At 39.2% G+C, this 24,504-nt stretch overlaps 4 protein-coding genes across 6 annotated transcripts; 3 read left to right on the top strand and 1 right to left on the bottom strand.

Moving 5' to 3' along the window:
- Window positions 1-459: 459 nt before the first annotated feature.
- LOC108595493 lies at window positions 460-2,037 on the bottom strand. The gene is made up of 2 exons (XM_017980746.1): window positions 1,954-2,037; window positions 460-1,901 (listed from the first exon to the last, which is right to left on the bottom strand). Exons 1-2 carry the CDS (start codon window positions 1,965-1,967, stop codon window positions 1,154-1,156), a joined length of 762 nt encoding a protein of 253 aa, XP_017836235.1. The 5' UTR covers window positions 1,968-2,037; the 3' UTR covers window positions 460-1,153.
- A 1,685-nt stretch (window positions 2,038-3,722) lies between these two features.
- Window positions 3,723-4,286, top strand: LOC108595105. Its single transcript, XM_017980266.1, has 2 exons — window positions 3,723-4,108; window positions 4,194-4,286. The coding sequence occupies exons 1-2, from the start codon at window positions 3,835-3,837 to the stop codon at window positions 4,271-4,273; spliced, it is 354 nt and encodes a 117-aa protein (XP_017835755.1). The 5' UTR covers window positions 3,723-3,834; the 3' UTR covers window positions 4,274-4,286.
- On the top strand, window positions 4,238-5,925 carry LOC108595104 (UBX domain-containing protein 6). The gene is made up of 4 exons (XM_017980265.1): window positions 4,238-4,329; window positions 4,384-5,409; window positions 5,468-5,616; window positions 5,687-5,925. Exons 1-4 carry the CDS (start codon window positions 4,276-4,278, stop codon window positions 5,796-5,798), a joined length of 1,341 nt encoding a protein of 446 aa, XP_017835754.1. The 5' UTR covers window positions 4,238-4,275; the 3' UTR covers window positions 5,799-5,925.
- A 155-nt stretch (window positions 5,926-6,080) lies between these two features.
- On the top strand, window positions 6,081-24,368 carry LOC108597762 (protein N-terminal asparagine amidohydrolase). 3 transcript variants are annotated; one of them, XM_017984475.1, is made up of 7 exons: window positions 6,081-6,228; window positions 22,693-23,036; window positions 23,099-23,281; window positions 23,350-23,558; window positions 23,616-23,777; window positions 23,834-23,947; window positions 24,259-24,368. In XM_017984475.1, exons 2-7 carry the CDS (start codon window positions 22,784-22,786, stop codon window positions 24,268-24,270), a joined length of 933 nt encoding a protein of 310 aa, XP_017839964.1. In that variant the 5' UTR covers window positions 6,081-6,228; window positions 22,693-22,783; the 3' UTR covers window positions 24,271-24,368. The 3 variants fall into 3 exon arrangements, with proteins under 3 accessions (XP_017839964.1, XP_017839963.1, XP_017839962.1); XM_017984474.1 differs by lacking the exons at window positions 6,081-6,228; window positions 24,259-24,368 and adding an exon at window positions 11,788-11,837 and having other exon boundaries at window positions 23,834-24,073; XM_017984473.1 differs by lacking the exons at window positions 6,081-6,228; window positions 24,259-24,368 and adding an exon at window positions 11,892-12,103 and having other exon boundaries at window positions 23,834-24,073.
- Window positions 24,369-24,504: the final 136 nt, after the last annotated feature.

Here is a 24,504-nt window from a genome sequence, read left to right as displayed (position 1 = left end):
TAAACAATAATAAACAACAAGTGGCTCAAGAGGCAAACACAAGACTCAGGCGACAGTTTTTTCTTCGCTCCCCATTCATATTTGTTGATTCATTGCATTTGTTTACAGCCCAGCCCCCGCCCCCAACTCTGGCACTCTGCTCGCTCGCTCGCTCAGTTCAGTTCGTTTACTTCGTGGGAAATATCGCGCCGCGTTGCGTTTGCTGCCAATGAACTAATTAAAAAAAAAAAAGAGTAGCAGCTATCTATGTGCACATGGAAGATTAGATACTCTTGTAATTTCTGCTACGCTGCAAATAGCAACAAAATGTTTACAAGTAATGTTTGTTTTTTTTAGTAAGCAAAATTAAAACACATTTTGATCAATTGTTATCAAGAGTAAACAATTAGTGCTTAAACAGCAGACGCAGTACACTTATCGATAGTATCGATATATTTAAAATGGCTACAAAACATCGAATTAAATTAACATTGCTTGAGCATGCACTAGACTAACAAATTTATTTAAAATTTATATGGCTATCGATAGCATCGATATACCTTTCAAAATTGAAAAGTTGTTTTGTCTGCAGCATCTGTTAGGCGCATACGAGTTTCAATTGCACAATAGTCCGCTTCCCAAATTCTGTGCTGCCTCCATGCTTTAACCCCTTATGCGCTTTACTTGTTTGTCTTTCGTTTAGCGTTCCGTTTTGGGCAATTCTTTCGCGTGACTCGTTTAGCTGGCAGAACTTAATTAACAAGAAATTCTCAAACACTTGAGCAATCGAATTGACGGGGGCAATGCTTTTTAGTTAAGTCATTTCCTATCAATTTGGAGCAGTGCTGGCCAGACAGAGAGAGCGAGAGACAGCGAGACCGGAAAAGCGCTGCAGCACAGAGTTCAAGTTACAAATTGGCAATAGCGAGCAAAAGCATTGATGAATGATTCAGTTAGTAATCGTCATTGTAATCGTAATCGTCACTTCCATTTCCAACTTCCACTTCCGTTGCGTTTTATTGTTTTCGCACCTTTGCTCGCGCGCTCTCTCTCTCTCTCTCTCTCTATCGCAGCGGATATTCTACTTTACATAAGCGGCATTTCCTCAATATATTTTCCGGTCTTTTCATCAATCGATTTGCTGTCTGTGGCGCTCTCTTTTGTGTGTGTTGGCTTAAAACAAATTATCTTGGCAATGTGTAAGCGTATAAACTATAGTAAAGACTAGACAAAAGCTCAGCAGCAGACGCAAAATTTGATCTATGCTTACAGCTTTGACTTTTTTTTGTTCAAACTTCTCTGGTGGTTGCTGCTGTTCCCATTGATGTTGCTGCTGCGCCTTTTGTGCTTCCAACAATGCATGCCGATAGTTAAGCAACTTTTGTATATTCATTCTAAAATAGGAATTAGTTGGCTGCCTAGGCAGTGCTGGAGCATATTTTATATTATTATTTGATATTTCCAGCGCATTAATTGGCTGCTCAGACTGTTTTTGACTGAAGTCTAAATTATTTTGTGATTTTTCCAGCGTAGCAGACTGTCTTTGTTTAAAGTCTAAATTATTTTCTTTTTTTTCTGTTGTTAAAGCAGCTTTTAGCTGTTGGTTCTTGGCTTGCAGCTTTGACTTGCGTGGCAATAACTTTTCCAAATTGCAAAGCAAATCCTCCACATCTTCGACTGCGGGTTCACTTCTTTCTGTGCGCGGCTGAGCTGCTGGCATAGCCTTAAATTTGGGCATGGCCATGCTTTCGTTAAAATTCATAAATTTAGTTTTGCACTTCTTCGAAACTTTTGTGGACAGCAAATCCTCAACATCTTCGACTGCGGGTTCACTTCTTTCTGTACGCGGCTGAGCTGCTGGCCTAGCCTTAAATTTCATAGATTTAGTTTGGCGCTTCTTCGAAACTTTTGTGGACTGCAAACTGCAGTTAACGTTATAAGTAACTGTTTAAATTTTAGTTTATAGCTACGCACCTGTCTCCAGACATATTTAAAAAAATATAAAAAATTTGTAAAAATATTAAAATGTTGTCAGTCACAAAGCCAATTGAAAAGTGAAGCTCAAAATAGCAAAATTTTAAGTTGTGCCTGCCTTGATTAAAGTCAAAATTTTGTAAGCACACTAATTGGATATTTTCAAATCGGTTGGCTGCCTGGTACTTGCTGTCAAAATAGTTGGCATAAATAATCCTTATATGCCGCATGCATAATTATGTGCCACAAAAAGTTGCCAGGCAAGGCAGCCCAGGCAATCAAGCGGCAGCGATTACTGTGTGGGCGTGTCAACACTTTCAATTTTGTGTGCATGTGTGTGTGTGCATTTTGTCATGCCGCCTGCATAGCCAAGGAAGCAACTAGACGCGCGACAGCAGCAACTGTTGCTGTTGCTGTTGCAGACAAGGCGCAGACAGCAACGGCGTCTGCTTGGCTTCCGTTTCCTGCGCATAAATTTTTAATGAATGCGCCACAAGAGTGTGGGGGGGTTTAAATATCAATTGCAGTCAAGTTAAAATATTTGCTGGCTCAACAGCCTTGACTTTGGTGCAAACAAAGTCACGGCTAAAGCGTAACCAGTTTAATAAAGACGACGCGACGCCCGCTTTCCCCCTTTGGCCACTTTCCATGCTAGACGCGTGTTGCAGTGAAAACAGCGAAAATTGCAGCTTTTCACAAGCAGCAGCATAAAAAAGCGTGTTGCAAATATCAGATACTTTTTTTTTTTTTTTATAATGAAAACTAGTTTTTCTGGTTCGGCAGGCGACAGTCGAGGCCTGTGATAACAACAAATGCAATTGGTGGGGTGGGGTGTGGGGAGCTTCACTTGAAACATTTGTGGAATGTTAATTGCGCAAAAAATACAAGAACATATTGCGTGCTTTTTTTTTACTTCTTACTGCTGCATATAATGGCAAACAGCGTAAGTTTATACCATAATTATTATGATTGGCAAGTGGGAAAAATCTTATACGCTTGCTCGCATTATAAGTCGTCGACATTCTACAGCGCCCAAGCCGCAGCACAAGCAAAACTAAAAGCATTAGTTGCCTCTTTGTATCTTTAGCTAGACTACAAGCTATAGTAGCTGTATCTTTTACCATGTCTCTTGCTCTGTCTGTCTGTTTGTTTGCTTGTTGCCGTCGTCGTCGTCGCAGTCAGTGGAGCGCAGCATACGGAAGCCGTCTGGCAGTTTTCTCTTTGCTCTATGCCTTTTCATGTTTAAGCCATTTGAACTGGGCTGTGGCTGGGCTATTGAACCCAAAAAATACTGCCAGCCAGCCAACTGTTTGTAGCATCCTTCTGTTTTGTCTGTGTGTAGAAATCAATCACACAGCTGCAAAGAATTATGAAAGCTGCCTGGCCTGCCTGCCTGCCTGCGTGCAAATCACCCAAAATTACAGGAAGCAACTTACTTGCCGAACAGATCGTTGCCGAAAAATCATTCAATTATGTTTTGCACATGCCACAGGCAAAGCAAAACCACAGCAACAGCTGCCTGAGCTCGCAGGGGCGTGTCTCGCAATTGCGCAAGCAAAAACTGGGATTAAAATACAGTGCACTTGCTGTCTTGTTTGGAGGTCAAGCCGATTTAATTTATGTTTGCTGGCCCACAAAAATTAAGTTCATGTGATAAATCAAAAATGCCGCCAAACATATGTAGCGCATTTAACAGCGCGCTGTAAGCTAACAGCGCGCATGAGTTAACATTATTATCGACTGCACGCAGTCACTGTAAAATACCGCTGACAAATAATACAGCCGAACTTGTAAGAACACATACGAAAAAAAAGTAAACAAAGCCTTTAAAAAAAACAAAAACACAAAGAAAAAAGAGACAGTATCGTTGAAGCTGTGCCAATGAATATCGATTTCTATCTGCACGCACTTAACTCTACCCTGCAAGCATACGCATTGAAAGTACAACAATTTGCCAGCATCGCATTACAAGCAGCGGTCGAACTGCGCAGCGACGTCACTGTCAACTGGCAGTGGCAGAGCCCCGTTGAATTTACGGCACTGCAGGCAACATTGTTAAAGGTTCTGCTTGTGCTGTTGCTGGGTACTGGCGTGCTAATTGTTTGGAGCTGGAGTGTCTACGGTCAAGTGATCAGCGAGAAGTTTGTCAGGCCAAGTATATATAACACAAAAGAAATCTATAAAGAAAATTTGACAACATGTGGCTGAGCAATTGCTAATAATGTTGACAAACTTTACAGGCACACTCAAGGAAATCGAAGAGCTTAAATTATCCGTGGCCAAATTGAAATTGCCCAAGGAACATTCACCTAGAATCTAGAAATGTCCAAAATAAAGCGTTTCTTCAGCAAGAAGAAGGAGGAGGCGGCCTTTAAGGTATGCAGATCGCTTAAGTGGCTCAAAGTTATTAATAATTGTTATTGCTTATAGTTAAAGCTGGGCGGCGGCATGGGCGAGGGGCATAAGCTGAATGCACCTAAGCCGGAGGCTGCTAGCAGCAGCAGCGGCAGCAGCTCACGACGTGGACGTGGCGAGGTCTATGTGCCGCCGCAGCGCAATGAAATTAGCAATGAGGCACGCGCAGCTGCCGCTGCGGCGCTCTCACGCATCGAAAAGAAAGATTCACGTGATTTCAACACATCGCTGGCAGCGGTTAAGGCTCAAGCCAAGCGTGAGCTGGAGGCAGAGCGTCGCGAGAAGGAGCAGCTCAGCAGCGCTGCCTCGGCAAATAGTCAGAGCAGCAGCAGCAGTACTGCTGGGGATAACAAGTTGCTTGCCTGTCAGGGCGTCTACTTCCGTTGCCCACTCATTGGCGAGGAGGTGCTGTCTAAGCAGGCCTGGAAGATCAAGATTAAGGAGTTCCTCTATCAACAGCTAGAGATGGATCGTGGTCTTACCGCTTGTCTCATTATACAGAATTGCAATCCCAAGGAAAAGGCAGATGATTGCATTACTACCTTACTTAAGTATTTGGAAAATCTTCAACAGCATCCAGAGGAGGAAAAGTTTTGCAAGATACGCATGTCTAACAAGATCTTTAGCGATAAGGTGCGCTATGTTGAGGGTGCCTTGGATGTGCTTCAGGCTGCCGGCTTTAGTGAGCTGGAGTTGGATAATGAGCCCTATTTACTGTGGACCCAAGAGCAGCTGGAGCCCGGTTTGGAGCTGGCTGGACTTATCGAAGCGCTTAAGAACGCTGAGCCTATACAATTGGAGTTGGATAGAAATATTAAAGTGTTGTTGCCATCGCAGGCGCGTCGTGTTATTCTACCAGACGACTTCTACCGCATCTCGCCCGAAGAGATTAAGCGAGAGCAGCAGCTACGCGCCGAGGCTATTGAAAGCTCCCAGATGCTTAAAACCAAGGCCATGCGTGATCGTGAGGAGCAGCGTAATCTACGCATGTATCGCTATACCTTGATACGCGTCAAGTTTCCCAACGGACTCTATATACAGGTGAGCACACAAATTGACAGAAACTGAAATCGATCCTTATCTTAAATCCTGCTTTCAGGGCACTTTCAATGTCTATGAGAAAATTGCAGACATTTTTGAATTTGTACAGTCTTGCCTAGCAGATGAAACGCTCGAATTTAATCTGGTCTCCACCAGCGATGGCAAGTTTAGCGAAGAGGATCTGGACAAAACTCTATACGACTGCAAGTGCGTTGTGCCTCTCACAGCCGAAATTACCAGAACATATTTTAATTATATTAATTGCTTGTACTTACAGACTCATTCCAAATATTCTATTGCTTTTCACTGTGCCGGCTATTCCCGCGCCCGTTGCCGCTGATGTCAACTTTCTTAAGGAGGAGCTGCTTATGCTGGTGCAGTCCATGTAAAAGTATGCGCTTGATGGTAAACACGACATTTGCACTACGCGCACTTTAAATAGCCCATTTTTAAGTTATAAAGATGTTGTTATTATTTATTGCAAGCTATTCAAAACAAATATATAAGCACTTGTTGCAAAACTAAAACTCCCCGACTTTAACTTTTTTACGGCGCGCTTTCAACTGTAGGATATCGCCCGACCGCCACAACAGCTGTGTTGCCAAACGGTCACACTGCAGCGCTGTTAAATATCAGCGAGCATTAACAGTGCTGTGTTTTTCCTAACATTTGTTGTTGTCTTGCAATGTGTTTTGTGTTTTCTATTATTGTTAACAATTTTTACTGTGAAATGAGCTTAAAATTCAAGTGTTAAGCAGTGCAGCAAGCGTATGCTTAAGTAGTTATAAACGAATTTATTAGTGATATGCAAAAATACAGGTGAGTGCGCAAATTAAGTGCAAAGCTTTATTGCTGCTGGGCAAATAAAATAACAACAAAAGGCACAGTGTAGACAATTCGTAAGCCAGCCAAAAATAGCTAAAAGCCTTATGTTAAACGTAATTAAGAACATATACAACGTAGTTGAATGTTTCACAACAATAACAAATCATAATAATAGCAGCGGCCGCTGTAAATGCAATGCAAGGGAATGTTGTTGACTGGCGGGGCAGGGAAATTTTGAGCAGCGGGGAAATTTTACAATATGTTGCGTGCCGTGCCAACGAACGCGCTCATTATCGAATTTATTGAAGGAACTGTAATTTGTAATGCGCAGTTAATTAAACCAAAAAAGGTCAGAGCGGCACTAACAAGGCGCGCTGCAGTTGCAATGACAACAAAACTAACAGAAGATGTGGGCCAATTCCGCTGCAACCCCCTCAACCAACAATTGGAATTTCCCAGGCGCAAGCGTTTAGTTTTAATGAAACCATTCGGTCTGCATTATCTAACGGTAAATCGAAGCCTACAATTGTAGGCGGCTGCTGCACACAGACACAGGCACAGGCACTTGGCTTGAGATCTTGGGAATAAAGTAAATAGAGAAAATACGCCAGAGAGCCCAGAGTTAATGAAACTGCAGCCAAATTAAATCGAACGTTGGCAATCGCGCCAAATCGAAGCCCCCGAAGACACGCAGACACACAGAAAAGCGCGCTGCGCTGCCTCAATGGGGCATAAATTGAGCCCAGGCGCAGGCGCAGGCGCAGGCAGCAGTTGCCTCCATTGTTGGCCGCATCATCTAAGATCTGGGCTTTCATTAAATGGCCGCCAAAGCTTGACCAGCTAGTCCAAAAGACTTGAGGCTAGTGCGTGATTTATCTAAGCTGCAAATATTTTCTCATTATTTTTTGTTAGTAATCAGTCGAAATATTTCTTATGGGAAAGTTATTTAATTGCCACAAACTAGTGTTGAATTGAAATCAGAACTTGTAATTGAACCTTGAATAATTCAGTTGCCTGGGCGATCGATAGAGAAATTTTGAGTGCTTAGCTATTTTTGAAAGATTTCTCAGGCTGCTTGTTGCACGTGCCACAGTCAACCTTTTGCTTGGCCTCCAGCCCAGACTTGATTGAACGATTCAAAATCTTAAAAGAAAGATGCTCAGCAATGAGAGAAGCTGATGATGAGGTGCAAATTGTAGCTGCCATGAAAATTGCAAATCAGCCAAAGAAGTTAGCCTGCCTGCCTGACTGACTGCCGACTCCTGACTCCCGCTTCTTGGTTGCATTTCATTCAAAATTGTTTACTCAAACATCGACGCCCCAGCCCCAGCCCCAGCCTGTAAATTGCAAATCGAATCGAAACGCAAGCGGCGCTTGATTTGTTTTTGCGGTTTGCCACACGAACCGAACAACAATAAGAGGAGCTGCAATTTTTTAAACAAGCGTTTAAATGTACGCTGTGGCAGCTTCTCGACTTGCTCGTGACCCGTTCCCAAAAATTGTTGGTAAATCGCTTAGAATCGAAGGAACTACGTAACCCAAAAGCCAAAGCCAATCTCAAAGTCATAGCGCCCAGCCCCTTAGACCCGACACGCAAGCGCCCTGCATTTACATATTTTTGCCTGCATTTGAACTCTGACCTTAGCTACAAGCCTCTGCGCTGTCTTGTGGCATGCCACATAAAGCCGACTGCGCAGCTGCGCCCTCGACTCTCCACACAATTCTTGACAGAACGGAAATGCTGCGACAAATAATAAAAACCCCAGCGCTTTGCTTCAATTAACACTTTTGAACTTGACAAGCGGCCAAATGACGCTCGCTAGACTTGGGTGCCAGCCCAGCCCACCCCACCCCAACCCACCACACCCCAACCCACTGCCAGCTTAATTATCCAGCTCGTGCATAACTTAGACATGTGTGCGTGAGCGCGTTGAATCGTTAGGCCCCTAGGCACATTTCAATTCGAAGTGTCATAAACTAGTAGAAAATATATCTCGGAAGTTTATATAGAAAGGGAAGGGCAGGAATAATAGTTGATTCGACTTGCAATTAGTTTGATTTAAAGAAACTAAGTTAGTTGGCTATATAGTCAACGCTAAGATTATAGCATTAATGTTGAATTTATAATGCGCTATAATTTATTTATTTAATGTCGACTATGGATAAGCGACAGCAAAAGAAAATAATTGCAATAATTAACGAAAACTTAAGCTAAATATTGAAAATTAAATGTTCTTTAAGAGGAAAAAATATAATTTATTAAATGTTGCAGTATTAAATTATTAAATTTAAAAGGTTCAATAATTTATTTATTTAGTTTTAGTTAAAAGCTTTTTAAAAATGTATGAGGTTAAGTATAAATAAATATATTATAAATATAAATCAAATCAAACAGAAACGAAACTAGCTGGGTATATAGTTAATGCTTCAATTAAAGAATAACATTAAGCTTAAAAGGCTCTATAATTTATTTATTTAATGTGTCTATGGATAATCGACGGATAAGGAAAATAATTGCAAATAATTATCGGAAACTTCAACTAAATATTGAGAATTAAATGTTCTGTAAGAGGAAAAAAAATAACAATTTATTAAATGTTGCAGAATAGAATTAAATTTAAAAATTTTAATAAATTATTTATTTAATGGTTGACGGTAGAAGAAAATAAATAGCTAAACGCTATTTAAAATGTTTTAGGTTAAATATAAATAATAATATATTTATATAGAAGAAAATAATTAGGTAAAAGCTATTTTAAGTATTATTATTAGGTTATAAATATATTATATTATATTATATTTAACCTAAAACACTTAAAATAGCTTTTACCTAATTATTTTCTTCTAGCGTGTAAAATATAAACAAAAATTGTTGTAAATTTGATGCAAGAATTAGGGAAACCGCAATCAGATTTGGGTTATTGTTACTTATTCCTAATATGCTAATGCTAATGCTTAAGCATATTTGATCGATAGTTTAGCTAAATCTCGCTTTTTTATATAATTTAAAGTTTGTTTAATTCCACTTAAAAATTTTCCTAACCAGAATTTCTTTTCAAAATTTATGCTTTAGTATTCGCTCAATAACATTAAAAGTAATGTTAAGACTCTAGCTTGCATGTTTAATTATAATATTTAAATTCGTGCGCCTTTTACGCTTATCTCGTGTCTTATTTATGCTGCGCCCAGCTGTCTTTCGATTTAAGTAGCCCATGTCCAGCTCCAAGACGAAGACGATTCAAATTGCAATTAAGAATGTGAGCGCTTCCGGTCTGCGGCTCAATGAACGAGTTGAGAATTGTAGCAAGTTGTGTGTGTGTATGTGTGTGTTGCTCATGTTTATGAATGAAAAATCTTGTGCTACAAACTGTGGCTCATCTGCAGCACTTGCGACCAATTAACGCAATCAAATGATTTGTCAGCGCGTTGGCTCACACATTTGCTGTCTCGCTCACATGAACAAGTTGTAAATGCTGCGTAAAATCTACGCAAGAGTTCACAGCTTGATAAGATTAATTGGCCACACAATTGTTACAAGCAGCAGTTACCAGCAGCTGCCCCCCACTAACTCCCAACTCGCTAAGTTTGCAGTCAATTTCAAATACATTTGCAATTTGTCAAATTTTGGTAGCGAGTAAGAGATAAATTAATTTCGGCATCGATTTGATCGCTTGTCTTTGACCATTTTGCATGCCAACACACACACACACACACACACATACGTACGCATTTAACTTGGCAAGCGCTTGTTGGCCAGGCATGTGGCTTTGGCTTTGGCTTTGCATTGTAAATGTGCTTTAATGACCATTGGTCAGCAAATCTCATTTTTTGTCGCTGAACATGCTCTCGACATGGACCGCCTGCTGACACACACACACACAGCCAGACACACACATACAGCGACAGCTTGCCAAATACCTGCTATGAAAATAATGACCACTGTCCACATGCTGCTCGCTTGCAAATATTTTCCACAAATTTATACTTGTCTGTGTGTGTGTAGATTTTCCTCTTTTTGCATTTTCATCGCCCCAAAATGTTGAAATTACCGTAGATATTTTCTTGCAACTTTTTGATAAATGTCATTACAAATTGCGTCCATTTGTCTAATTAAATCCCTGCTCCAATAACCAGCAGCAGCAGCAGCTTCCTCCGATTACAATCTCCCAGCTGGCTCAGCTGTTGGCTTGGCCAAAACTTTTGCAAATTTGTAGCTTAGATTAAAATGTGTGTGTGTGCACCTTTGATTAGTTTTAGTTGCATGTGGTTAAACCCAATAGATAACAGTATTATGATAAGAATTGATTGCCAACATTTGTTGCCAATTGGTTAAGCTTATTGCAAGCGAGTGATGTCAGACTTGATGTTAACAATTTGTTAGCCAGCAATACTAAGTTGAAGCTTGGGTAAATATAAATATGAGAATTTTTAATAGTAAACAACTTTCTGAACTTTTGAATTTTCAGCCAGGATTTATTTTAGAATCATTGGAAAACATTGCTAGAATTTTTCGAGCGCTATAATTTTAATTCATAATTTTTTTTCTCCTATAAAATCTACTAAGATTGAAATCATTCTTAATCTTAATCGTTATAATTTAAATTTATAATTTTTTTCATCTATAAAATATACTAAGATTGAAATCACTTTTGAAATTTTGGATATTTATATTTACAATTTTTTTAATTTACTAAATAGACCAAGTATTAGTTAGTTAATTAAAAACCAAATACTTTTTCTATTATAACTGAATTTTTTTGGAAGCAGTACAATATTTTGATTACTCCATTAAATTTTATATAATTTAAGCCACAGTTTTTAATTGTTAGCTGCTTAACATGATTATTTATATAATTAAATAAGCCATTAGCACTTTTCTCGTATTTAAACTTCACTGCGGTCATCTGATATTATTTTAAAAATTATTCTATGTATTAGTGTACATGCCACATTGTTTGCTTGCTTTGTTTGTTGCACAAATAGGGGCAGCTATAATGCTCCACTATATACAATTGGCAGCTGACCAATTAGAGCAGCCTGGGCTGACCAACTGCAGTGCAACCCTTGCGAGTGGCCAAGCACCAGCATCTAATAAAATTAAGCAAAAATAAAATAAAATAAAACAATAAAAGAGCAGCAGCAGCAGCAGCAGCCGAATGCACTCAAGACCGACGTGTTTTAACTCGTTTGCTATCAGCTCTTGGCTCAACTGATAAGAGCACGTGTTGTTGCTGTCTCTTGCGCACGTTGGCAACATTGTTGCTGAGCAAATGTTGCTAAGCAGCAAAAGCTGCGCAAGTTACCTAAGCTGACTGTAATACAAATACGAAATATATTTAATTTGCTTATATTTTTAAATATTACTGTTAAATAATTGCAGTTGAGCGAACAAGAGCGCGAGAGAGAGCGAGTCTGAGCTTAAGCGACTCCTACTCAAGCCAGCAAGCATGCGCCGCTCTCTGTCGCTGCGCTGGCCAGTCAGAGCAGCGCTCTTTAAGACGCCAGCAGCGACGCAGTCGTAGGCTTGAGCCGAGCCGAGACGTCGCAGTCGCTGTTAAAGTCTCAGAGCGCACAGTCCGGTTTTCTCAAGTGGAGCTCAAAGCGTGAGTGTGCGTGTGCTTGTCTGTGTGAGTGTGAAGTGCATTTTATTGTAAATGCCGCCGCCTGACAAATCCCATTTTACACATATAAAAATATCAGTGTGTAACTGTGTGTGTGAATAAATTTTTAGTAAAGCCGACGGCCAAGGCAGTGAAAATTTTAGTGTGCAAAAGAAAATAAAATGCAATAAGCAACAAACAATAAACAGCAAACACTTGAAAGTAAAAACAAACAAATATAGAAATCTTAAGACGCAATAAGATCGCATGTAAGTTTTTGTAGATAGATTCCAAAAGATTCCAAATTACTAGTCAAATTTGAAAGTGAATCTATATTTATGCCACAGGCTTGAAATGCTGCTTATCACAAAGACTCTCTCACACACACACAAGCACACACACATGCATGCGACATAGAAAGATCATAAAAAGAATTTTTGGCTGATAAGGCAAAGAGTCGCGCTCAGATCAAAACAACAAGCAGAAATTCCTACAGCGGTTCTAACTGCAGTTGGAGGCTGTGCTGGCGGGGGCTGTGGGGCATTCCCCGTAATATTAATAAAGCCTGCCAGCAAACTTGCCACGTACAACAAAATCATGTACAAGTGATTAAATTAATTAATGATATAGACACTGGCTGCAAAAACCAAAATAATGTCCACGCAGCTAAGCGCAACATTTTCTGGCAGATTCCTGTTCCAAGCATGCCACATGCTGCTGCTGCCACTGCTGCCGCTGCCGCAGATCGTTGTCTTAACTTGTCGTACACGATGTCTTCTACATGTAGCAACAATTTATTTCCCTCGCTGCACAGCCCCAAACTCAAACTCTCGGTATCGATCGCACTGGACAATCGCTAGGCGGCAATCAATCAAGGGGCAACAACGCCTGCCCGCCTAGTCCCAAGATCTTCAGCTTAGAATAGATGCGATGCGATGCGAGGCGCTGCTGCGTTATCTTTCGATTCTCAGCAGTTTTATGATCAGACAGTGTCTGCAATCAATTTGAGCATAAAAAGCAGCTTTAGTTATGAGATAAATGCAATGTGATTTGTGTACATGAGAAAATTTAAGATTTGTTTAATTGAGTTAAGACTTTACTTTACTTAAGAGTAAAGCCAATTATTTTATATGCTTCCAAAGTTCCAACTGCTTCCAAATATTTCGTATTCACTGCATACCACAAAATAAATGTAGCTTAAAGATTTTGTTTTATTTTTTAATAATTTAGCGGCGCTAATCAGCATTGTTTATTTATTATGCATATGATTGATAATTTCTGTTTTATTCACAATTACAACATGGTTGCTTATCAGCTAAAAAAGTGTATGTTTCTAGGAATATATAGATGTGCTAGCGAAAAAATTCCCCTTTGTTTTAAACGTAAGAATTAGAAATCAAAATGTTGGACAAAATGGGAATTAAAATCTTAATCTTAATGAAATTTGTACGCTCTGATAAGTAAAATAAAATGGCAAATAATTGCTAAGCGCTTAGTGTATTAATTTGAGCGTTATCGATAACATCGATAACAGCAGCAGCTTTAATTTTAATTAGGAATTTGACAACGACAACAAATCTTTATATAAAAATGTTAGCTTAGAAGCTTCAACTGCCAACTTTGTATATGCTGATTCAGCATATAGCCTATATAAATGACTGTAGGCCAACTTGAAATCCATTTTTAACGTCAGAGAACTGAGAGCAACTAATTTGGTTCGCACTTTAGATTTGTTAAGCCGTCTGTGTTGTGTGATTTTTTATGACGCTCGTAATTAGTTTTTTACTGAGCAGTTTTTTTTTTAATGTGCTGTCGGCTGTTGCCAAATATGCGCGCTATAGATGGATGCTATTAAAAAAAAAAACCAAAAAGTTGTATGTAACTGTTTTTCCTACTAATATGTGTGTCCAAAGTGCTAATTGCAGCATCTCTAGGTTTTTGTTATTTCAGTCACAACTCGAGCGTAGGTCACAATTGGTCAAAGTTCTTTTGAGTTGAGTATAGAGAGTTGTGTGTGTGCGTCTGTTGAGAGTTAAACGAGCTAGAGCTAGAGCTGGGGGGTCTTACAACTGACTGACGACAAGTGCTTACACCTCTTTCAGGTAAACTGTCAAACTAAAGTTTGTGTCTGGGCACAAAGTCTTGTTTACAGGCTTCGCTGTCGTATTAATTAAACTAATCTCCACCCACATAGCTGGACAAGAGATACAGACAGGACACACACACACGCATTCAATTTGTATAAAAGTTCAATCAAATTGTTGTTTGTGTGTGCATGTAAATTGAGTGAGCTTAACGTTTTTGCTTCTAATTGATTTTAGCTAAAAACTCGAAACCTTTTTCCAATTATTTCGCCCAAAAATCTAATTTCCTGCTCGTGTGCATAAGAGGTCAGGCTTAGCCTGGCCCTAACCTGGCACTCAACCTGTCTTTGCTGCTGCAGCTATTGATTGAGCTTGCTCCATACATTTATCTATCTATATATATATATATTCATTGAGTAGTTTTTAAGCTGATTTATATGCCATTGTGTGCTGTCGACAATTTAATAAATATTTAATTTCAACACACACACACATAAAAGATTCAATCAACTGTGCGGCAGGCTTACTCTGCAACAAGATGCTGCTGCCAATGTTGTTGCTGTTGTTGCTGCATTTTGTGTTCAGTTATTAATAATAGAGAGCACAAAGCTGGCAGACAACGTTGTCGTAATTTGCAAAACGCACAATCGCTTCCTATAAATCAAGTCTGAAAGTCTCTGTGCTATTAAACCTGTTGTACCTTAAGTCTCGCTCTCTCTCACCCACTCTCTCGACTCTATTCAGATCAAATGTAGCAGCAGCAGCCATATTTTAGCTGGCATATATTATAAAGCTAAATTCATATGTGCGCCAAACCTTTTGTCAGCTCAGCGTAAGCATAAAATAGAAAGAAAAAGCCACATACTTGCCGCAGACGTCAACTGCTATCAATCTCAGCCGAAACGAAGACTTGTGCCCAACTGTAGCTTTAGCTTTGGCTGTGCTGTACTACAGCTAACCTGGCCATAACGCCTCAAAGGAAAGCGCCCCGTCGCAATAGATCGCACATTGCAGATAGAGGCGTGCCTGCCACTCCACTCCACTCCAATCCAATCCAATATGCAGCCACATTAAAGCGAGACAGCAAAACAAAGAGTGCGCTTTGTAGCGCAAGCAAACGAATTGTGTATGCCCTTACCCTAATCGTAATCGATAGTATCGATAATAGTTAAGCTTACAGCCAATATGGAAATATTTCTATATATGTAGCTATATCAAAGAGGGTTTAAGCAAGCTTTGTGTGTATTATCTAGCACTACAACATTTATCGATAGTATCGATAGCATAATAATATGCTATGCCATCGACGCTCTGCTAACCTGCAACATCTTTATCAAATCAAATCAATCAAATAGTTTAGTTTTTTAGCTCAGCAACATTATTATGGTATATAAGCTTATTTATCGATAGTATCGATAGCAACAGCATAAGATATTTCTATTATCATTCGTCCTCTATTAGCTTTCTAAACAAACTCAATCAAATAAATTTTAGTTTTTTAGCTTAGCAACATTATTATCATATGTAAGCGCATCTATCGATAGTATCGATAACACCAGCATAAGCTGTTTCAACTATAATTCAACTCTCTGCTAACCTCATGCACCTCTATTAGCTTTCTAAGCAAACTTTTTAACAATCTACGAGTTCAACTCCCACCAGAGTCAACTGTGCGATGCTTTGCAGCCACAGCGCTTGGCTAAATCGATTGGCATGCGCTTGATTAGAGTATACGACAGAGCGCAAACCAAACAATGCGCTGCAATTGTAGCCCCAAAGTTACAAAGGATGAACGCAGCTAAGTGCAATGCGCGTATGCGTTGGAGCTGGAGCTGTAGCTGGTGCTGGTGCTGGAGCTTTGGTGGAGAGTTCGTGGAGCGCCTTCAGCAGTTGTTCAGTTGTTATAAATTATAGTGCCGCATGCGGCATGAATATGGCGATGAGGCGGTCACTATAGAGTGAAACTGGGCGGCTATAAAAACAAACCTTGCGCGCCCCCGCACGTAATAGAGAGTAAGCAGGCAAAAAGGGAAAGAGAGACAGAGAGAGAGAGAGAGACGAATTGCAACTGCAACGCTCGCTTGAGAAATATTTCAGAGTGTACCGCTATAAAATTTGGTATTCCAAGACGCCACACACTGCACATAGACTGAGAGATTGGAAGAGAGAGAGAAGCAGGCAGTGCGCAACTTTGGCTATTACCACGTTATAGGCATGTTGTAAATGCCAGGCGATCACTAGTGTGTGTGTGTGTGTGTGTTAACTTGGCTATAAAAACACTGAAATGAGCGCATGTTTAATATAGTGAATTCTCATTGCTTGCGGCGCGAACAGAAAAAATGGCAACAGCTATGGCTAACTAAAATCTTGATTAAGAATTGCTTTCATTATACAACAGCTACAAAAAAATAGGCGACAATGTTGAGCAATTTCAAAAAAAGGCAATTTTGGGATATAGCTAAATATATAAAAATTAAAGCAGCTTATTTTTAAAATAGTTTGCAAGCTACTAAAAATATTTGTAGTAAAAGAAATTAAAGCTGATGATATGCGTTAGTTTAACTATTTAATAGAGTCTAAGAAACGATTTTATTTACGCAGGTGTCAAACAATTCATAGCTAAAAAGCTTAGCAGAGAGTAAAAGACATACCAAATGGTTGTGTTATCAATACTATCGATAGATGCGCTTACATACGATAGTAATGTTGCTACAATACTAAACTTTATTTGATTGAGTTTGTTTAGAAAGCTAATAAATATAGCTTAGGTTAGTAAAGAGTAGAATAGTAATAGCTTATTCTTGTGTTATCGATACTTTCGATAAATGTTGTAATGCTTTATAATATACAGCAAGCTTGCTTAAACTTTCTTTGATGTAGCGGCATAGAAATATTTCCACCTATAGACGTAAGCATAAATATGATCGATACTATCGATTACAGTATTAGGGGTAAGAGTATACAAAATTCCTTTGATTGAGTTTTAGCTATATTTTCAATATAATTTCAAATGTTTGCGTTGTTTACTTTTGAGCTACACACACATGCCGCAAGGAGCTGCAAGTAGCTGTAGACACATGTATGGATATGTGTGGGGGCATGTATATACAACAGACAAACAAAGTACAGCAGTTGTCAGGCAGCAACAATAACAACAACAAATGAGACGCAGTGCTATGCTAATTACTGGACATGACAGCAGCGCGAATGCTTTTGGCTGTGGCTTTGGCTTTTGGAATCGACGACAGCTCGACGCTGTGAACTAAAGGCGCAAAATGAAATAATTTGTTGTATTTTTTGCGTTGCTGGCTTTGTTTTCATTGCTCACGCACACACAAACAGAAGTCGCATTTGCATAAAGATACACACACTTAAAGTTATAGATACATTTGCCTCCGTACTTTGCGCGTTGCTGTATGCAAAGCTTTTTGTTTATATTTGTTTGTAAAATTTCAACAGCTATATTAGCAATTTATCTTTTATTTTAACTAAGTGCAAATGCAAAGCATTTAGCAGTCAAATAACATGCTAAATATAAAATATAGAAAAGTGTTAGACTTTAGACTAAGGCGCAGAACATTTAGCAAACTGTAGCATGCCAATATTTTTAGCAAAATCCGCCAAAGAGCAAAGAACTTGCTGACAGCTCAATTCGAACTCAGATCATTAATCATCGAACCATTGACAGGCTATGAATCGAATAGAATTGAATTGAGAACTGTCTGCCCAATTCTAATTAGAGCTATTCAATAACAGCGCCTCAGCTTCCAAACCAGTTTTAATTGTTTGTCAACGAAAAAATTGAATTTTTCTTTTTTTGTTTTGTCGCTGCCAACTTTCGTTTTTGTCCGCCAATGGATTTTCTTTTTATGTCTCTTGTACAAATACTGCGAAAAACTCACGATATTTGCGTGCCTTGGCCAAATTGAATGGAAGTCAATTGGCAGTCACGTTTAGACTGCTCTTTGCCTTAGACGGAATCTCAAGAGAGTCTAGAGTCAGCGCTTGGTCAAATTAAATTGTCAGTTCAGCTTTTTGGGCCAACAAAAGGCAGAGCCCAAGTTGCCTGCCATGCAAGTTGCCTCGTTTAACAGCAAATGAAATGCAATTGCGAAACACAAAAAAAAAAAAAAATGCAGAAACAACAGCCAAACTTTGGGGACTTACAAGCACAAAATTTGCCACAAATTTTATGGCCATGAAATGTGTACAAAAAGCAATGACAACGACAACTGTTGCAGTAAACAGCAACAGGCAGCAGCAGCAGCAGCAACTGACAACAGCAACTGACAACAACAGCAGCAACAACAACAACTGCAAGCGAAACAGCCAGAGCGCATTGAAGGAGTACAAAACGAAAATCACGAACCCGGAAGCTCAGGCCTCTTGCTTTTTGGACTTCTTCAACTTGCTCTCTCTCTCTCTCACTTTGCCTGCGCAGCTGACTAAATTTTTCCCATGCCTGCGTGCTCTCTCTTGCTCTAGAGCACAGAGAGGGTTGAGTCAGAGATATCAGAATATCTTTTAAGAACTGGATATATCTATACAAAATTGAGAAGTAGAATAATTTAAAGACAATGCTATAGAAAACACTCTCTTTTATAAGTTTAATATTATATTCATTTTGAAAATCTAGGGAAGCTCCAAATGGAATAAATTTCATGTGCGATTTCTCTTCTGTTCTAATTTATATAATTTGTTTTAATACTTTAATATATACGTAATATTAGGTAAGATTTTCGCAGTTTCAGCTATTGTTAACAATATATCAAAAAACTCTCTTTTTTAAGTCTGATATATAAGTTTGAAAATCTAGAATATTGCACTTGGGAAACTCCATCCAAACGGAATAAATTTCATGTTCTGCTTCATTCAATTTATATAACTTTTTTTAATACTTAAGTATATGAATTCATATTGATGCAGTAAAATTATCGATGTTTCGTTTTGTGATCTTAGAAAAATGTAATAAGAGATTTAGGAGGATTGGCATTGTATGAAAATCTATATAACTTGTCTTTAAACTTTGTATATAAAATTCATTCAAGAGACCAGTCTAAAGTTTGAAGCCCCTTTACAAATTTAAAAGTTTGATAAAGTTTTCACAGCTTTGGCATTTAGTAATTTTAGAATAAGATTTGGTAAGATTCATTGAAACTTTAAAGACAACCCTCGTTGCATAAAATTTCTGTCTCTTTCGCTGTGTTTTTGTATCACATGTGCGGCAATTGTTGTTGTGTTTGTTGTTGCGCTTCAATTTCTTCATTTTCGGCCAACAGCCGCCCACCGACAAGAGGAGACAGCGCATGGCGAAATTTCCACGGAAGATCGCATTCGTAGCCTGCAGACTGGGAGTGGAGAGTGGAGAAACCGAAACATTGGAACCGGTCGCTTGAAAATTTGTTCGCGCTTGTTGACAATTGTCGTGTAAGGGCCCATAAAGAATTTGAAATGTGCAGCGTGCTTGTAAGAGAGTCCCAAAAGCAAGGAGCAAGGGAACTGGACAACAGAAGAAGCTGAAGCTGAGACCTAAGGCCAAACGCAACAGCAGCAGCCAACAGCAGTTGGTGTTGTTGCTGTGGTGTAAATTACTTTAGCGCAAGCAACGGACTGGACAGTCAGACGAACGCAGAGTTGGATGGATGGATGGAACGTGGCTGCAGTCGTCAAAAGTGGCAATCAATCATGTAGCCAAGTGGCCGTAGAGCAAAAGAATGCTCAAGTCTAAATGGAACCTGTTTCGATTGCACACGATATATAACTATTTGTTGTTGTTGTTGTTGCTATCAGTGTTAAATCTACAAGATCATTTTCTCAACGTTGCAGCGCATGCAGCTTCAAACCCCATAATTTGTGAATTGTTATAATGACCGAGCGAGCTCTAGCTCAGGCCAAGTCAATCAATAGCAGAGCTGGATATACGTAATAGACTCGTCGCCACGCGTAATGAATTGAAACGTTACTGATGACTATGCTCAGTCTCCCAGTTGTTGTTGTTGCCATCGATCATGGCAGTTCAGTTGAAATTGTAAGCCTTTGATAGCTTTGGCTTCCCAGAAACTCAAGTGGGCCATTGTCTAAGGCAAGAAAAACTAAAAAAAGCAGAACGCTTTGGCTTTTTGATTTATTTAACGTTTGAGATTCAATGAAGCTAAAAAGTGGAACAGCGCGCGAAGGACAAAGCAGCTCAGAGAAAAACTTGATAGTTGAAGAACTCAAACTTTTGATGCTATAGCAAAGTAAACTTTTCATTTTAAGCTCAGCTAAGTTTTATATTTTTCAATTTTAGTACTGACTGCCTGCCTTTGAAAAGAAGTAAGTGCCTAACTATTCGTCAATTTGGCTTTAGCCGCAATTTCTAATCAGCTTTGCGCTGTCAAAGTCAAAGCTGCCACAACTTCACGTAGTATCAACACTTTTGCATCTGCTTTGGTGGCACGAACTGACTGCCAAGACCGCCCGCCATTTGAATTTTTGCTGCAGCAGCAGCTGGAAAATTGATTGCTTATCAATGTGCGCTTTTCCTATTTAGAGTTTAGACTAAATAGTCTTGGCCTTAGTTTTTCTCTCTATTTTTTTTGGCTCTACGCGCGCGCGCCTATCGCCAACTGTCATCATTTTCAAATTATTTCTCGTTGAATATCTAATCAAGATTCATGCATGATCGCAGCTAAATTGCTGCAGCAGCATAACAATTGCAGCTACAATGTTGCACGGCCAGCAGGCAACATGCAACACAGCCGCAAAGTCTGTGCGCTGTTTACTTTTCGCTGCGCATTGTTTCCTAGCCCAAGTTAATAGTGTAGCCGGTTTGCCTGCTCAGAAGCTTTCTGCCTTGTGCTCTCCAGCCCGAAATTAGTATCAAAAACTGCTGCTTGCAACATTTATGAGCTTCACTTATTGTTGTCCGTTGACTCATATGCATAAGTTTATGCACAATCGTTTGTACTTGAACTTTAACTCGTCTTTATTTTTGCTTAATTGAAACTAGGCAGCGTCTGTACGGACGTAGGTAAATACACTTACACTCACACTTACACTTACACTTGCATTTAATTCAATTACACACATGCTTAAAGTCAATTGCAAGCTACTTGACTAAGGCGTCAAGTGCACAGTGGGACCAGCAGTGCTAATAAAATATGCATTTAGTAATTATACTCAGCATATATTTATTGAGACTTTGTAATAAAGTAGTTTATAGCTTAAATTTGTTAAAGAAATATTATGTAGAGTCCATTAGTGTGCACAGTGGGACAAGAATTGCTAATAAAATATACATTTAATAAATAGGAACGTAATATATTTATTAAGAGTTTGTAGTCAAGTTTTATAGCAAACATTAGGTGTAAATTTGTGGCAGCAAAATTATGCATACGCACAGTGAGCCCAGAAGTGTTTTTAAAATATTATTTAGCAGCTGTAATAAAGTTATAAAATAGATTTAAAGTTGCAATGAGTTGAAGCTAAATGAGGCATGATAGACATAATACTATATATAGTAGTATGGATATATAAATGATACTCACTGTACTCAACGAATTCATTAAACTCACATAACAGTTTGCTACAAAGTTTTTATACTTAACCATATTTCAATACCGACCGTATTAAGTTTCTTTATCATAATTTATGTGCTGCCAACATGACTACAGGGTCTTTTTATGTCTTTTGTGAACTACCTTGTATATTTATGCTTTTTACTACTTTGTATTATCCCACAAATGTAAACCCTTATAAAGATGTCAAGTTGAAATTAGTTGAAGCTAAATGAGGCATGGAAAATATCAAAATCTAAAACCCAGAGTACTGGGTCTTGCAATGTCTGTTTGGCCCTACTTTATATAATTTTCTTCTGAATATGCTAAAAATGTAAATCCTTATAAAAATTGTAATCTTAAAGCAGAAATTAGTTGAAGCTAAATGAGGCATGGAAAATATCAAAGTACCCTAAGTACAGCGTCTTTCAATGTCTGTTGTGTCCTACTTTGTAAATTAATAAATAAAATTTTTTTGAATATTATACAAATGTAAAAACTTATAAAGATTGTTTAACAGTCTTAAAGTAAAAATTAGTCGAAGATAAATGAGGCATGGCAAATATCAAAATCTAATGAGCTAAGTACTAGGTCTTTCAATGTCGGTTGCGCCCAAAGTTTTCACATAAATGAAAACCCTTTGGTTTCTCGCTAATTCCTTTTTGATGATCTTGCGCTAACAAGCCAACATAATTTTGAAAATTAAATTACAGTTATTTACAACTTGCTACATTTCTAATTAACTCTATTTGCTATTTGCTGCACAGGCGTTTGCGTTCTTTATTGAATTAGCCGCGCACATATAGAGGCGCTGCTATTGTTGCTGCCATTGTATTGTGCATTAATTGTTATTAACTTTCGGTGTGACATTTGTGACTTTTGGTGTGGCCAGGCAATTGACGCCGCCACGCTTTTAATTGATGAACTTCGAATGGCCTGCAGCATATTGTTTTTATTAGATTTACAGTCGGTCCGGTCCGGTCCAGTCCACTCCCAAGTCAGAAGCAGAACCAATTTTCAGTCAAACCATATATATGTCAGTGGTGTTCAATATACAATATATATGATATCTGTAGGCGATACAAAATACAAAGGTATGACATTTTTATTTAGCATGCTGCGAGAAATTTATGAGCAATGCGATCTTTTGCTTTATTTAACAAGCAGGCAGACACCACAGCAACATAAATTGAATTTTATGCTTAAAACTGGATTCTCTCTCTCTCTCTCTTGCAGTTGGCTACTCGTCTTTAGATTGAAACCAAGGCAAGTTACAAGCAGCAGCAGCAGCAGAGTCTGAGAGCAAAGCAAAAGTCCAACGCCCAAGATGGTGCTGGTGCTAAACGGTGTGCTGCAGGATGACTGCCCCATGGACACAAATACGCTGTTCTTGCAGCATCCGGTGTACAGAGATTATGCACAGCAGCTGCACTCCATACAGGCCAAGTCGGTGGGTCCTGTGGGTCTGCTCTATGTTGGGCAACGTGAAATGGCCGCTGCGGCGCCGCACGACAAGAACATAAACATTATTGGCGCCGACGATGCCACCACCTGTATTATTGTTGTTGTACGGCACTCAGGTAAGCTGGAGAGCAGTTACTACTCCAATTGCAATATTTGAGCTAATGGTTTTCTCTTATAGGTTCTGGTGCTGTTGCTTTGGCGCATTTCGATGGCAGCGGCGTGGACGAGGCGGTATGCACCATGATGTCGCGCGTGCAGGAGCTCGCCTTGGGTTACCCAGAGGGTCGCATTGAGTTGCAGCTAATTGGCGGATACAGGGACTCGCAGGGCTATGGCGAGGATGTTTTTTACAGCATTATGCGTAAGCTGAGCTGCACATTATTATTAAATGGCATTAAAATTAATTGCATTTGTTGCTGCTGCTTGCAGAATCATTCCACAAGCATCACCTTGAGATTGACTTGACGCAGGCCTGCGTGGGCGAGCTTAACACAATGCTGCGCGGTGAGATTAATTGTCCCATCATCTATGGCGTGGGCGTCAACATCAAGACTGGCGAAATATTTCCGGCCTCGTTTGCTGATCGAGGACCCGATCGACAATTGCGCGATGCGCGCATCTTTATGGGCTCACAGACCGTAAGTTAAACCCAACTCATGACCATGCTTAGTGCTAATTGCTGTTGCTGCTTACAGGTGCTTGATGTCTATGACTCCGCGCTGGGCATGCTGCGCATTGGCCCGTTTAACTATGACCCCTTGCGTGGCGCTGATTTATGGCTATCGCAAACGGATGAGTTTCTGCTGCGGCACTTGTCCTCCAGTCCGGATGTAGAGCCGTCGCACTTTGCGCCACAGGTTAGCCTAACGTATAAACTTTTGTGTTGCTCTATTTAACTCTTGCCTTTTCGCAGATGCGTGCCACAATAAGATTCATACAGGAGAACCAGTTTCCCGCTGTTACCGTCTTTAGGGATAATCGACCCCGCTATTATAGACGTGACGATGCCACGGGCTGCTGGGTTTTGGTTAGATATTAAAGCTTATATTTAGTTTTGTTTAGTTGTTACGCCCGTAGAGCAACAGTCTCTCTCTCTCCTGTATATCTCAATGTATAAATTGGTGCATGTGTTAATTGTTCCGCTTACAGCTTAGCCACACATCTCTCTATACTCTCTGCCGCTTTTCCATTTAATTGTTTTCCCATTGTTTTGGCTGTAATTGTTTGTTCGCCTAATCTCTTGCTCTCTAGCTAGTGTTTTTTTTTTAATTTGTTGCTTATCGAGTGTTTGTACTGTATCTTAAATATCTAATTCTGTTTTAATTACAATACCTATAGATTCTAGATTGAGTTCGGCTAGAACAACTTTGGAATGCGCCTTATTAATGGATCTGAAAGTAAAACGATATAATAAATATAAAAGAAAAGTCTCAATTAAAAACGAATTATTTAAATATAAAGAGATTCTTAGCAAAATATATATATACACATGTAAACAAAACCATTTAAATGCAATCAATTTAGTTATAACAAATGTGTAAACTGTAATCAAACATAAAGAAATTCAAATGGCTTGGCTATTCG

Source organism: Drosophila busckii, chromosome 2R (assembly GCF_011750605.1).
Source record: "Drosophila busckii strain San Diego stock center, stock number 13000-0081.31 chromosome 2R, ASM1175060v1, whole genome shotgun sequence".
In the NCBI taxonomy this organism is placed as follows: domain Eukaryota; kingdom Metazoa; phylum Arthropoda; class Insecta; order Diptera; family Drosophilidae; genus Drosophila; species Drosophila busckii.
Note: the sequence above shows the minus strand (reverse complement) of the source record. Positions and strands in the feature narration are given on the sequence as shown.